The following is a 13634-nucleotide window of genomic DNA, read 5'->3' on the forward strand; positions in this document are numbered from 1 at the left end:
AGCCTCTTTTCACAAATGGGGGGCGGGGGAGAGAACAGGACCGCACTAGCCGTGCCCCAATGATGGCACACGTCTCGGGCCATGCCCCTCCACATGCCTTCAGGTGTATGCATGCTGGAGCTTCTGTTATGAAGATCAGGTAGCCATGTTCAAATATATAAAAGGATGTCACATAGAGGAGGGAGAAAGGTTGTTTTCTGCTGCTCCAGAGAAGCGGGCACGGAGCAATGGATCCAAACCACAAGAAAGAAGATTCCACCTAAACATTAGGAAGAACTTCCTGACAGTAAGAGCTGTTCGACAGTGGAATTTGCTGCCAAGGAGTGTGGTGGAGTCTCCTTCTTTGGAGGTCTTTAAGCAGAGGCTTGACAACCATATGTCAGGAGTGCTCTGATGGTGTTTCCTGCTTGGCAGGGGATTGGACTCGATGGCCCTTGTGGTCTCTTCCAACTCTATGATTCTATGATTCTAGGTAGTGTGTGACTGTAGCTAATGTGTATTCTGGAAAATGTACATTGCCAAAATATCCCAAGTCTGTCTGCACTCAGCTATTTATGTTGAATGCCATACCATACATTTATATTAAAAAGCCGTTGGGCGAGTTGAACATTTTCACTGCTTTGTATGTGTGTGTATATTTGTTTTGGATTTAATTGTTGAGCTTTCTCGTTTTATCTAAACTGATTTCATTGTTGAAACATTGTAAACTGAACTCCTGCAACTGGACGGGTGATAATGTAACATATAGTAACTAGGGGAACAGCGGCTTTTTAAAAATCACCCTACATAAGTAAATCAATCAATCTTTATTATGGTCCAGAGATCCAACAAATCATTACAAAGCAATGCACAATTCAGACAGCCTACCTCCAAGTTAAACAAGCATTTTGTTCAGACTTAAAGATAGGGATCATTGGTTCTTGCAACCACCGATAAAAACTTTGCCACTGATAATGTTTTAGCGTTTGTCCAGTCTTCCAATAGGAACCTGACATAGTGAGCCTCTGATTTTCCCGGGAAAGGTACCAGCAAGGGTAGTATCAGTTCATCCCTGGCCTGTTCGTATTTCGCACAGTGCAGCAAAATATGTTTTATAGAATTGATGTCTTGAGCACATGAGCAAAGTCTGTCCTGGTAGGGAATTCCTCTCAACCTGCCATCCAACACTGAAGGAAAGACGTTTAGTCTGGCTTTGGTGAATAGCCTTCGATAATTTGGTACTGTCAGGTTTTTAATGTAAGGTGTTAACTTAAAGACATGCCCATATTGTACTGCTACTGCCAACGGACTACAGACTGTGTGCGATTGAGATCGCAAGTCACTGTGTGCATTATCCCATAATCTTTGCTTCATGTGTATGCACACTGGAGCTTCTGTTATGAAGATCAGGTAGTGTGTGACTGTAGCTAATGTGTATTCTGGAAAATGCACATTGCCAAAATATCCCAAGTCTGTCTGCACTCAGCTATTTATGGTCAATGCCATACCATACATTTATTTATATTAAAAATCCATTGGGCGAGTTGAACATTTTCACTGCTTTGTATGTGTGTGTATATTTGTTTTGGATTTAATTGTTAAGCTTTCTTGTTTTATCTAAACTGATTTCATTGTTGAAACATTGTAAACTGAACTCCTGCAACTGGACGGGTGATAATGTAACATATAGTAACTAGGAGAACAGCGGCTTTTTAAAAATCATCCTACATAAGTAAATCAATCAATCAATCAATCAATCTTTATTACGGTCCAGAGACCCAACAAAACGTTACAAAGCAATGCACAATTCAGATAGCCTACCTCCAGGTTAAACAAGCATTTTGTTCAGACTTAAAGATAGGGATCATTGGTTCTTGCAACCACCGATAAAAACTTTGCCACTGATAATATTCTAGCAACTAAGGGAACAGCGGCTTTTAAAAATCACCCTACATAAGTAAATTGCATTCGTCCTCATAAGAGCTTCCCTTTTCCCCACTGTTCTCATAGGAAGGTGGTGTTTTGTTCATTCTCCTATTGTACAACATGAAAAATCATTCCGGTTAAAACATACTCACCAGAACAGAATCATCAGTGGTGCATCCTCCATTCAAGTACAAATTGATATCCAAAGCCATGATTCTGCCATCACTCATGAAGCCAACCTAAATTGGATCAATGAAAGGACAGGCTACTTTGAGCTTAATGCCCTGGTACTCTCCACTTATCTATTATTTAAATGGTACTGCAGTAAAATATAGTCTTTGCAGGGGGTGTTCGGGGGTTTTTGAGTGGGGCTTGCTGTTCTTTTTTCGTATCTTTATTTTAGATCTTGTGATTTACTTTTGTTGTTTTGTTGTTATGTATTTTTTCATGTTGTAAGCCACCTTGAGCATGGATTGAACTGTGGAAAGGCGGCATACAAATAAAATTATGTATGTACAAACAACCATTCAGTTAAAAGGATAGCTTTCCCTGCAATAAACACAGAAGATGAGGCCAAATCTTTCCCTATTTTCACTGCAATGTTGATCACAGGCAGATCCAGTCATTTCATTATAATTACAGTGCTACCTTGGGTTAAGTACTTAATTCGTTCTGGAGGTCCGTTCTTAACCTGAAACTGTTCTTAACCTGAAGCACCACTTTAGCTAATGGGGCCTCCTGCTGGTGCTACGCAGCCGGAGCATGATTTCTGTTCTCATCCTAAAGAAAAGTTCTTAACCCGAGGTACTATTTCTGGGTTAGCAGAGTCTGTAACCTGAAGCGTATGTAACCTGAAGTGCATGTAACCCGAAGTACCACTGTATATCCTTTTGTAAGTTGCTTTGAGAGGTGAGAATATAATGTTTTTAAATAGGGCAATATTTAAAGCATTTACATAGCACTTCATAAGGTTCAGGGTGCTTCAAATATATTCAAAGAGTTTGGATGATAAGAATGAGATATGAACCAGCCTTTTGCCGACCCTTCATAGAAGCCACCGAATAAACCTAGAAGTCTTAGTTATCTTCTTTGCAAACACTCTTTGAACACTCCTCATCATACCATTTCAAAAACTGAGACACAATGGCTTGCTGGGAGCTCCTGAATGTGTGAGCTGAATGTAGCAGAGTCCATCTCTGCCATATGTGGTTACTTCACACATCTCCAATGTGACTATGCTTGTACATGTGCAGTCCCTTCTCCAGGCAACTGACAAGCATGCCTTTGCAGTTTCTTGCCTGCATGGGAGAGATGCTATTTGCAGAAGAATGTTGCAAATGAGTGAGAGAACAACATGTGGGCAGATACTTTTTCCATAACTGCGTTCCTTGAGTGCAACGAAGAATGCCAACCAAGTTTGAAGAGGACTGAAGGACTTCTAGTAATGCGAGCCCGTAACTTTCTACTTTCACAGCTCAGCCTCTGAGGCACCATGCTACATGTGTGGCATTCACAATTGATGCAAGTGCATTGTTCTATGTACACATTATTTGCAAGATGAGAAGCAGAGGTTATATTTTCTGAGAATCCTCTGGAAAAACAATCTCTCAAAGGACCTGTTGATGGCATTTTACCATTGTGCTGTGGAGAGTGTATTAACTTATGGTCTGTGTGTGTGGTTTGGGAGCTGAACGGCCAGGGAAAAAACAATGCTGTCCAGGGTTGTAAAGACTGCAGAGAGAATAATTGGGTGCACTCTTCCCACCTTAGATCAAATCTATGCTGCCAGGTGCCATAAGAAAGCGGCAGAGATAGCGCAGGATAGTACGCACCCCGGAAATGATCTCTTTCAGCTTCTGCCTTCTGGAAGAAGTTATAGGGTTATAAAGGACAGGACTAGCTGCCTGAGAAACAGTTTCTACACAAATGCAATACTTGTTCTAAACGCAGCATAAGCGGTCTCTATAGTATAGTGTATTTTAAAATAGGGTTTCAGAGTTTTTAGGGGTTTTTGAATGTTTTATGTAGTTTTTCAATTTCATTGTTCTGCATGGGACAATGACAATAAAGATATCATATAAGCAGGAAAAAAATCCGACACACAGGTTAATTCTGCTGCTTACTTTATATTTGCCGATGGTTGGGTGACGGCCTCCGGTGATTAACATGTCAGTGCTTCTGTCTAGAACACAGCGAACTGCATGGCCTGTCCTGAAAACAAAACACACAAAAAAGACCTAAGTAGAGAGTGACAAAGAAGGCTGCCCCAACCTACTAGGCAATTCAAACTACTGCCTCGGGTGGCAAAACTCAATGAGTGCCACTGCAATACTTATGTAATCATCATACAGATTTCAGGTTTCTGCAGAATGTGGGAGATATTAGAGGAAAGAGGCAAGGAAAAAGAGAGAGCTCTTTAAGTTCAAAACAGGCTGTTCAAACCAGTGGTGGGTGTGAATGGAAACTGAAGTAGGGAGAGAGAGAGAGAGAGAGAGTGTGCGCGCTTTTTGCACAGATGTGAAAGTGTAATTTGTGATCTTTGAGAAGCATGTTTTATTTTCTAAGTTTGTCATAAAAGTATTCTATGTAACCAAGCCTAAAATGCCCCTTTGATGCCTACTTTTATGATAATGTAGCTTAACATTTTCTTAGGAGCCCCCTGCACATCATATGGCAGACAGACACATGTGATCCATGTTTATTCATCTAGAATAACCAAACCCCTGCTCCATGTTCATAATAACTGCGACCACATAAACTACTGCCATATGCTTGAACTATAGGCAATGGATCAAACCGGAAGGGAGCTATAGTATCACCAAACTAGTTGTGATGTTAAACATGTTGGGCAGAGCCATACCATATACAGTGGTACCTTGGGTTATGAACTTAATTCGTTCCAGAGGTCCGTTCTTAACCTGAAACTGTTCCGAACCTGAGGTACCACTTTAGATAATGGGGCCACCTGCTGTCGCCACGCCACCTCACAATTTCTGTTCTCATCCTGAAGCAAAGTTCTTAACCTGAGGTACTATTTCTGGGTTAGCGGAGTCCGTAACCTGAAGCGTCTGTAACCTGAAGCGTCTGTAACCTGAAGCGTCTGTAACCCGAGGTACCACTGTATTTAAAGAACGTTCAACACACATTTAAAGCACTTGTCTTTCACCAAATAACCCTGGGAAATGAAGTTTCCCCATCACAGAACTACAACTCTCAGTACCCTTAGCAAACTACATCTCCCAGGATTCTTTGGGGGGAGCCAAGCGCTTTAAATGGGCACTTTATGTGCTTTTAATGTATGGTGTGGATTGGCCTGCTGCCATCTGTAGGTCCCTTTTCTTTTTGACAGTATCCATTGTGTGTGGAGGTAATTTGGCTTAACCCCTTTCCCTATGGCTTTTTCCACCACCAGCCCAGCTAATATTTACAGATTTGCACCTCCGGGGAAGAAACAGCAGCTTCACTCCCTGCCAGCTGCTATTTAAAAGGGTGTAGGGACCCCATGACAGACAATGTGTCTAACATTCCATCTAGTTTCGCTCTAAGAAAACCATGTTATTATAGCCTAGAGTGTTCAAGTGCTTAACTTTTTAAACTGCTGCGTGTTGTGCTTGTAAGCTACTGTGCTCCTTTGAGGTTGTATTCACTGGAGTCTGTTGCTGTTTTCACTGTGCTGTTCTTTTTAATCTGGCAACGTTCCTATCATTTTGTATGGCACTGCATTTTTAAAAAAATTGTAAACTGCCCCAGGAACTCTATAGTGCTTCTGGTGTGGAATATATATGCAGCAAATAAATGCTTCGGCAAGCCTTTGGATGCTTGTCTTTCCAACTTTGAGCATGTTTCAGCATTTTATTCACATGCTACCATCTAAGGAAATAGTTCCAGTACTGCTCTCGCACATATCAAGTGCACACGCACAGAGAATAGCTATTATTATGGCTGCAATCCCGAGGAGAAAAAACTTTTGAATTAAATGAGCTGAATTAGTATATTATCTTTTTAATAAAATGAAAAACTTAATCAGGGAGCAGGCCCCAGTCCCTTAATGTGGTTTCCTTCTCAGTAAACATGAGCAGGCTTGCAATGTGAAATGGTGATGGGAATGGTAGCCCAAAACCTTTGGAAGGCGTCACACTGGCTACCCCTGGCCTATATATTTAACAGGTACAGCAAAAAGTATAAATCCCTTTGCTTAAAAAAAGAGTAAGGGCTATTGATCTCACCTTGGTAACAGGGCTATATTTTTCGCTCTATAGGACACACTTTTCCCCCTCCAAAAATTAAGGGGAAATATGTGTGCATCCTATGGAGCGAATGCAGGCTCCTTGACTTCAGCGATAGCAACGCGAAGCCTCCGAAGCGCAGAGGGAGCGCTCCCTCTGTGCTCCGAAGGCTTCGCATTGCTTTTGTTGAAGCCTGGAGAGCGAGAGGGGTCGGTGCGCATTGACCCCTCTCGCTCTCCAGGCTTCAGACATAGCCGCCTGAAGCCTTTGGAGCTCAGCAGGACCTCGCGCTGCGCTCCGAAGGCTTCAGGCTCCTTTTGCTGAAGCCGGGAGAGCAAGACTCTCCTGGCTTCAGCAGAGAGGGAGAGCTGCGCAGTGCCCCTTCAGCAAAGCGGGAGGAGAAATGGAAGGGGCTTCGTTTCTCCTGCTGCTTCGCTGAAGGGGCGCTGAGCAGAGAGGGGGAGAATTTTTTCCCCCCTGTTCTCCCCCTCCTATGGTCCGGTGCGTCCTATGGTCCGGTGTGTCCTATAGAGTGAAAAATACGGTAATCACAACAAAACCTACACAGCGTTTTGAAATTTAGTTTTATCCTTAGATGAGGATGTCCAGCACCAGTGAAATATATCTCTTGTCACTAAAATCTGAAATGGTGGCTTTGTATCCAAAGCACAGCCTTTCTTCAAAATAGGAACCACTTGCACAACAGCCCATTGCTTTGGGTTACAATAGACATCCTGTCATTATCTATTTCAATGAGTCACGATGCTACTGTCTCAACAGAGGCTCTGTTGGTCTCAGCACAGTATGGCAAACCATATATACCTCCTCTACATTTGCCTAGAGTTTTATGACAATTTCTTCCTGGCATTTAAATCCATCCAATACTATTTTAAGTATCAAAATAGATAAATTCAATTTCTAAAAGCTTGTTGACTGTGTTCCAATTAGCATCTGAAAATGCGATGGATGTTTCACCCGCCTTATTCATTATTTCATTTCCCATCCCCTCCAATTCCACTGCTTTGAAAGACAACTTCATGAGCTATCGTATATATACACACACATACACACTTACTTCTTAGCTGCCACAGCAGCAACACATGCCAGAAGACTTGTTTTCAACAGTTTTCCACCAAAAGCCCCTCCGATTCGTTTCACATGACACATGATCCTGTTGCTTGAGATGCCTAAACAGGAGGCCACCATTTCCTGCACAAAACCAAATATTTTATTATGCCGGTACAATCAGAGGTGTCTCAAATTCGGGATAACACATAGGTTAAAAAAGTAAAAGGGGGAAAAAACCCTTTCTGAATCTTGGACCAACAGAAATACTTCAGAGGCTGGTTGTTGTTTTTCTCCTAAATCTTCTCCAAAAGTTGCTGAACATTAGCAGAATCAGGTAAGGCACCAGCTTTGGTATAAATGCAAATTAATCATACCTGAAGGCTTACATGAGTCTATTGTATCCTACCTGTGGAAAGAAATTTACCAACCATGGTCTAGAAGTCCCCAAGCTTTTAAGAGTCAGGGTTTTGGGGCTTGTTTGGAACTCAATGAATTGCTGTGGTTGCCACAAAATACCCATTTCACAGAAGAAAAATTGGCAGTGCTCAGAACACCCTCAAAGGCAAAACAACTACCCCTCCAAAAAAACACAGGCAAAAGAAGAAGCAAACAGGCAAGCAACCAACAGTTCCTTCTCGCGAACGAAAACACACCTCAACCCCCCAATCAAACAATACAGTAGTAAATAAATTGGGAGGGTCAGGAAGCCTTAGAAGGTGCCAAGGAGGATGTCTGCGGGTGATATGGTGGCCATGGGCACCACAACAGGGGCTTCAACAGTAACTCTTTGAACCACCATGGAAAGTAAAATGGTAAAAGGACCCCTGACCATTAGGTCCAGTCGTGACCGGCTTTGGGGTTGCGGCGCTCATCTCGCTTTATTGGTCGAGGGAGCCAGTGTATAGCTTCTGGGTCATGTGGCCAGCATGACTAAGCCACTTCTGGCGAAACAGAGGAGCGCACGGAAATGCCGTTTACCTTCCCGCCGGAGTGGTACCTATTTATCTACTTGCACTTTGAGGTGCTTTCGAACTGCTAGGTTGGCAGGAGCAGGGACCGAGCAACCAGAGCTCACTCCGTCATGGGGATTTGAACCGCCAACCTTCTGATCGGCAAGTCCTAGGCTCTGTGGTTTAACCCACAGCGCCACCCGTGTCCCCACCATGGAAAGTAGGCCAGTGTTATTATCTCACAATTACTGTGAGGCAGGAGGGGGGCTGAGGGTGAGTGCAGGAGGCTTGCCTAAAGCCGCAAAGCGAGTTCATGAGTAAGGCAAAGCCTGAGCAGGCTCACAGCTTGTTCTCGTAACCACTACTCTGTGCTGCAGAATAGCTAAGCTCAGTGATGCAGATAAAATGTCAAATCCTTAAGCCCAGCCGTCCCATATCTTTAATCATCTTCAGATGCCAATCTTAACTGCAGAAGGGGGGGGGGCTGAAAGTTACGCAGGCTTAGCCTTTTGCAACTCTCCAGGGGCAAAAGGTGTTGCAGAGTAACACAGTATGCTGTTCTCGATTCCAGCCTTGATCTGATTTGATCCTTTAGGGTTTCATGATGAAAAAGGCAGTGGCACAACAGCGGTTTCTTTGCTGCTTTAGACTGGTGATGCAGAAATTGCTCTTCCTTTACAAAATGTTAGAAGCCCAGAACCAAGTGTAAGAAAGAGCCCATTCTGCAGCTAATCTCCAGGGTAGCATCCCGATTTCCAGGTAGCAGCAAAATATCAGTGGGAGCCCATAAGAGAGGAAGTGATATGCTGAGCCCAATAAACGTAGGGCTTTAAGACACAGAGAACGTGGCTGTCACTTGTGCAACATGTTATGAGATAGCTCTCTTAACCTGTACAAATGCTGGGTGCTGGGTGGACACAAACAAGTTCATTTCTTTATCCTCTCCTGTTGGAACAGCAAGAATGCTCTGAGTTTCCATATAAAAGTGCTCCTGTCCGCCAACATGGATCTCGCCTGTTTCAAAAAGAGAACATCTTAAATCAGTACTGGAAGAAAGTGGATGAAAAGCCACACTGCATTGTGCATAATTGTAGACAAATGTTCATTTTTGCAATCTTAGAAATACCAAGCCTCAAACTGCCTAGTATCAAGGGCACCAGTAAGAAAGGATGCAGATGTTGCACTTCTCTATGGCAGAAATTATGACGCTCAACTAATCAGGTGGGCCTTTAAAAGTTTGCCTGTATGCAGAAGTTACGAATTATTGCCTGTGTGAGAATTAGGTTTAAGCACCTGCATTCCTAGGAGGTATATATTCAAATTGAACGAATAGCTGTTTCTGACATTATATGGTGCATTAACTATATTCGCAAGTTTGGGAGGCATGGGGTTGTATTGTGTTCAGTCCAAGGGCACTGGCGAGTGGGGTGTAAATCAGGTACAAGAAGCCTTTAGATTTCCAGGTGTTGCTGAACTTCCAGCTCCCATCATCATTGGCAGTGCTTGCTGTGGCTTATGGAAGTCTCAGTTCAGCAACATCTGGAGGGCCAAATGTTCCCCACACCTGCTAATAATAATAATAATAATAATAATTTATTTGTACCCCACCCATCTGGCTGGGTTTCCCCAGCCACTCTGGGCGGCTTCCACAGAGACCAAAAATACACAAAAATGTCACACATTAAAAACTTCCCTGATGGTGGGGTGTCTGTTTTGTGGCTTTCACGGTAAGGTTTGAATCAGCAGGCTGCGATTTACCTTCAAGTACATGGTCGACGACTTTAAATGCTTCATCCACATTTCCTCGTTCCAGTTTTCTCTGTGGTTCAAAGAATGAATTGTGCTCTATTGCCTCCTGCAGCAACAGAAGAGACATACACCTAAGCTCAGCACCCTACCTGTTTATTTTGAACAAACTGTCGGCACCCCTTGAGGGAAAGCCATGATATTTAAACTTTTAGGCGTTGTGAATATTTAATATAGACATGCCCAAATACACAATTTACAGGGCAGGCTGTGGAGCAACAAAATCAGAAGCATCAACGAGTATTGTGACACTTGAAAGATTAACCAAGTCAATTATGGCATAAGGTTTTGTTTACTAGAGTCTGCTCCATAAAATGCAATAAAGCTTAGGGCACAATAAGCTTATACCATAATGTAGCCTTATTGGAGTTCACAGATTGGGTCTGTGTTGCTCCAGGACAGGAGTAAGGAAGTCAAATGACACTGAGGTTGGTTCAAAGAAAGAGTTTATTCTGCTCTCCGGATAGCAGAAGGCACTTGCGTGGTGAGTCCACAGCAAGTCCAAAGAAATGAGAAGTTTCATGCAGTATATATATCCTCCAGGCACCCTCTCCCTCCTCCCCTAGGAACCCAACCACGTCAGCCTATGTACACAGGTTGACATCACATATGTTCCTGCTCTGGTATTCTCAACCATAAAAGGATCTTCCTTCCTGTACTTCTGACCATAAAAGGATCTTCCTCTTCCTACTCTTATCTTGGAGGAAGAGGTCATCATCTCCGAGAACGCACTCTGGCTTTGTTCCCGGACTTAGGTCTGTGCGTCAGGGTTGTGGTAAGATAAGACCTAGAGTGTCATCTCTGTTCCACTTTAGAGTGGACAAGGCCAGCCTTATTGTCACAGACTGATAAAGGAGAGAGCCTTGTTTATGCACTGTGTTCTTGTTATGCATTTGCTCAACAACTCAAGTTAAAGCATTTTAGAAATGCTAAGAAAAGGGGGGGGGGTTTGAGTCAGTTTTAAACTGACTGCTCAGAAACCCATTCCTTCAATAATAAGATGTCTCGGTTTTTAAAGTGCCACAGGACTCTTTGGTTCTTCTGTTATAACAGACAACCAATATAGAAATTAGTAAAATCCGAATATCTGGTTGTAAGCCTACTTAGCCCTACAATGGGACTAGATTATTTTAAATCAATTTTTTTGATTAATTTGATTAATTTTGATTAATTTGATTTATCTGGGTTGTGGACTGAATCAGACACCTGGAATTTTAATAGAAATAACTAGTAGTACAAATAAATAGCTTTTATCACAGCAGCAGTTAAGAAAAGGCTGTTCTTTACCTCAATGGTCAGGATCACAGGTTCTTGAAGTTCATACTGTATTTTCACTTTTGCAGCTGCTTGTTTAGCATGAACATCTGAATCTGCTACCACTGCACAGACAATCTGACCCACACAAGTCACCTGAAAACCAGAGAAAACCAGTGTCTTAACTTTTGGACACACATATTCCACGGAAAGCTGATGAAACTGCAGTAAGCCCACAACTTACACACATTTAACTAGTGTGCATTCAGCTTTACACATGTGGCAATTTTAAAAATAAAAAGGGGGCAGAATTTTGGGGGAAATAACTTTGGCGATCCCACCTGCCATTGAACCCAGGTGGAATCCACACACACATAAAAACCATTCTGAAAATGCTTTCTTAAAAAGCCTTTTAAAAAATATATTGTTTTTTCCATAAGGCTCACCATCGCCATCTAGTGTCACATTGTATATTGCACTTAAAAGTTTTATGAGTAAATAGTGGGCTTACTCTACATACATATACAAAGTTATCTCTTTTTTATATTAAAAAGTGTGTATCCTAAACCTCAGCACAAATATTTAAGTTGGTTCAATATTGTCTCCACACTGATGCACAACTAACTTGAATAATTAACGTAGCAAGTCAGTGGTTTGCTGGTTGCACACTGGTGCACAAACCAAACTGTGGGATCTGCATAATTTCAGGAGCTAGTTGAAAGCTGCACTTTCCCCAATTTTCCCACACTTTACTTTCATTAGCCAGGTATGAAGTGAGAGACAGTGTGAAAAAGTACTCTGTGAATGAAGCCCAGTCAAGAAACTGTCACACACTGTCCCTGGCAGGGGAATATTAGAGAGATAAAAAGTGAGACAAATCAGTGAACACTTAAATAATAATGCAACAGAAACAAATATTCAAACAAAAAACAAAGTATATATACAATGGAGAATGAGTCAATTCTTATTCAAGTCAATTCTTATTCTTATTCCAAGTGTTGGTGCTGACCTTTAAAGCCCTAAACGGCCTCGGTCCTGTATACCTGAAGGAGCGTCTCCACTCCCATCGTTCTACCCGGACACTGAGATCCAGTGCTGATGGCCTTCTGGCGGTTCCCTCATTGCGAGAAGTGAGGTTACAGGGAACCAGACAGAGGGCCTTCTTGGTAGTGGTGCCTGCCCTGTGGAACGCCCTCCCATCAGATGTCAAGGAAATAAGCAGCTATCTTCTTTTTAAGAGACATCTGAAGGCAGCCCTGTTTAGGGAAGTTTTTAATATTTAATGCTGTATTGTTTTTAACACTTGATTGGAAGCCGCCCAGAGTAGCTGGGGAAACTCAGCCAGATGAGTGGGGTATAAATATATTATTATTATTATTATTATTATTATTATTAAGATTAACAAAATTAAAATAATTAAATAACTATGAACTGTTGATGATTAAATGTGGCATACCTTTTCTCTGGCAAACACAATATCTGGGACATCATAGTTGTAGAACTCATTAGTCGCTGGGACATCCTGAACAGAAACGATATCAACTACACCTGACACCTTGAGAGCTTCTGAAGGATCAATTGATCTGCAAGAAGCAGTGCAAGCAAGTTAACTAACAATAAGAGCAGAAACAATTATTCACAGGTTGCTGGGACAAGGGCGGGGAGAAAAGGAGGCAGTGGCGTAGCGTGGGGGTGCAGGGGGGGGCCGGCCGCACCGGGCGCAACATCTGGGGGGGCGCGCTCGCACTCGCAGCTCTCTGCCCCTACTAAAATTCACGGGTTAGGGGGCGCAAATTACTTGCCTTGCCCCGGGTGCTGACAACCCACGCTACGCCACTGAAAGGAGGTACATGGCAGAATGAGGATGAGATGGGCCAAGGGGCTGGCGAAGACTAAAGGGACTATGGGACTGGGGTGGGGAAGCAGTGGAATGTGTCGCTTTGACACTGAAATGGAGACGGGGCTGGTAAGGAAACTGGGGGGGTGGGGGGTAGGGAGGGGAAGGGGGTGAAGACTCCCACACTGGCTCCCAGTACGTTTTCGTGCTGACCTTTAAAGCCCTAAACCGCCTCGGTCCTGTATACCTGAAGGAGCGTCTCCACCCCCATCGTTCTGCCCGGACACTGAGGTACAGCGCTGAAGGCCTTCTGGCGGTTCCCTCACTGCGAGAAGCCAAGTTACAGGGAACCAGGCAGAGGGCCTTCTTGGTAGTGGCACCCGCCCTGTGGAACGCCCTCCCACCAGATGTCAAAGAGAAAAATAACTACCAAACTTTTAGAAGACATCTAAAGGCAGCTCTGTTTAGGGCAGCTTTTAATGCTTAATAGGTTATTGTATTTTAGTGTTTTGTTGGAAACTGCCCAGAGTGGCTAGGGAAACCCAGCCAGATGAGCGGGGTATACATTATTATTATTATTATTATTAT

The 13634-nt window shown here is 43.0% G+C and overlaps 1 protein-coding gene across 2 annotated transcripts in view; it reads right to left on the minus strand.

The window, feature by feature from the left end:
- Positions 1-13634, minus strand: part of LOC309365541 (aldehyde oxidase-like) — a 55104-nt gene that overhangs the window by 18303 nt on the left and 23167 nt on the right. For both annotated transcript variants that reach the window (XM_081903556.1, XM_081903555.1), the window contains exons 18-24: positions 12666-12792; positions 11243-11365; positions 9908-10004; positions 9039-9163; positions 7207-7340; positions 4029-4116; positions 2058-2144 (exon numbers count right to left, since the gene is read on the minus strand). In XM_081903556.1, coding sequence (XP_081759682.1) covers positions 2058-2144; positions 4029-4116; positions 7207-7340; positions 9039-9163; positions 9908-10004; positions 11243-11365; positions 12666-12792 — 781 coding nt within the window. The remainder of the gene's footprint in view (positions 1-2057; positions 2145-4028; positions 4117-7206; positions 7341-9038; positions 9164-9907; positions 10005-11242; positions 11366-12665; positions 12793-13634) is intronic.

This window comes from Podarcis melisellensis (assembly GCF_964234715.1).
Source record: "Podarcis melisellensis genome assembly, chromosome: 1".
Classification (NCBI taxonomy): Eukaryota; Metazoa; Chordata; class Lepidosauria; order Squamata; family Lacertidae; genus Podarcis; species Podarcis melisellensis.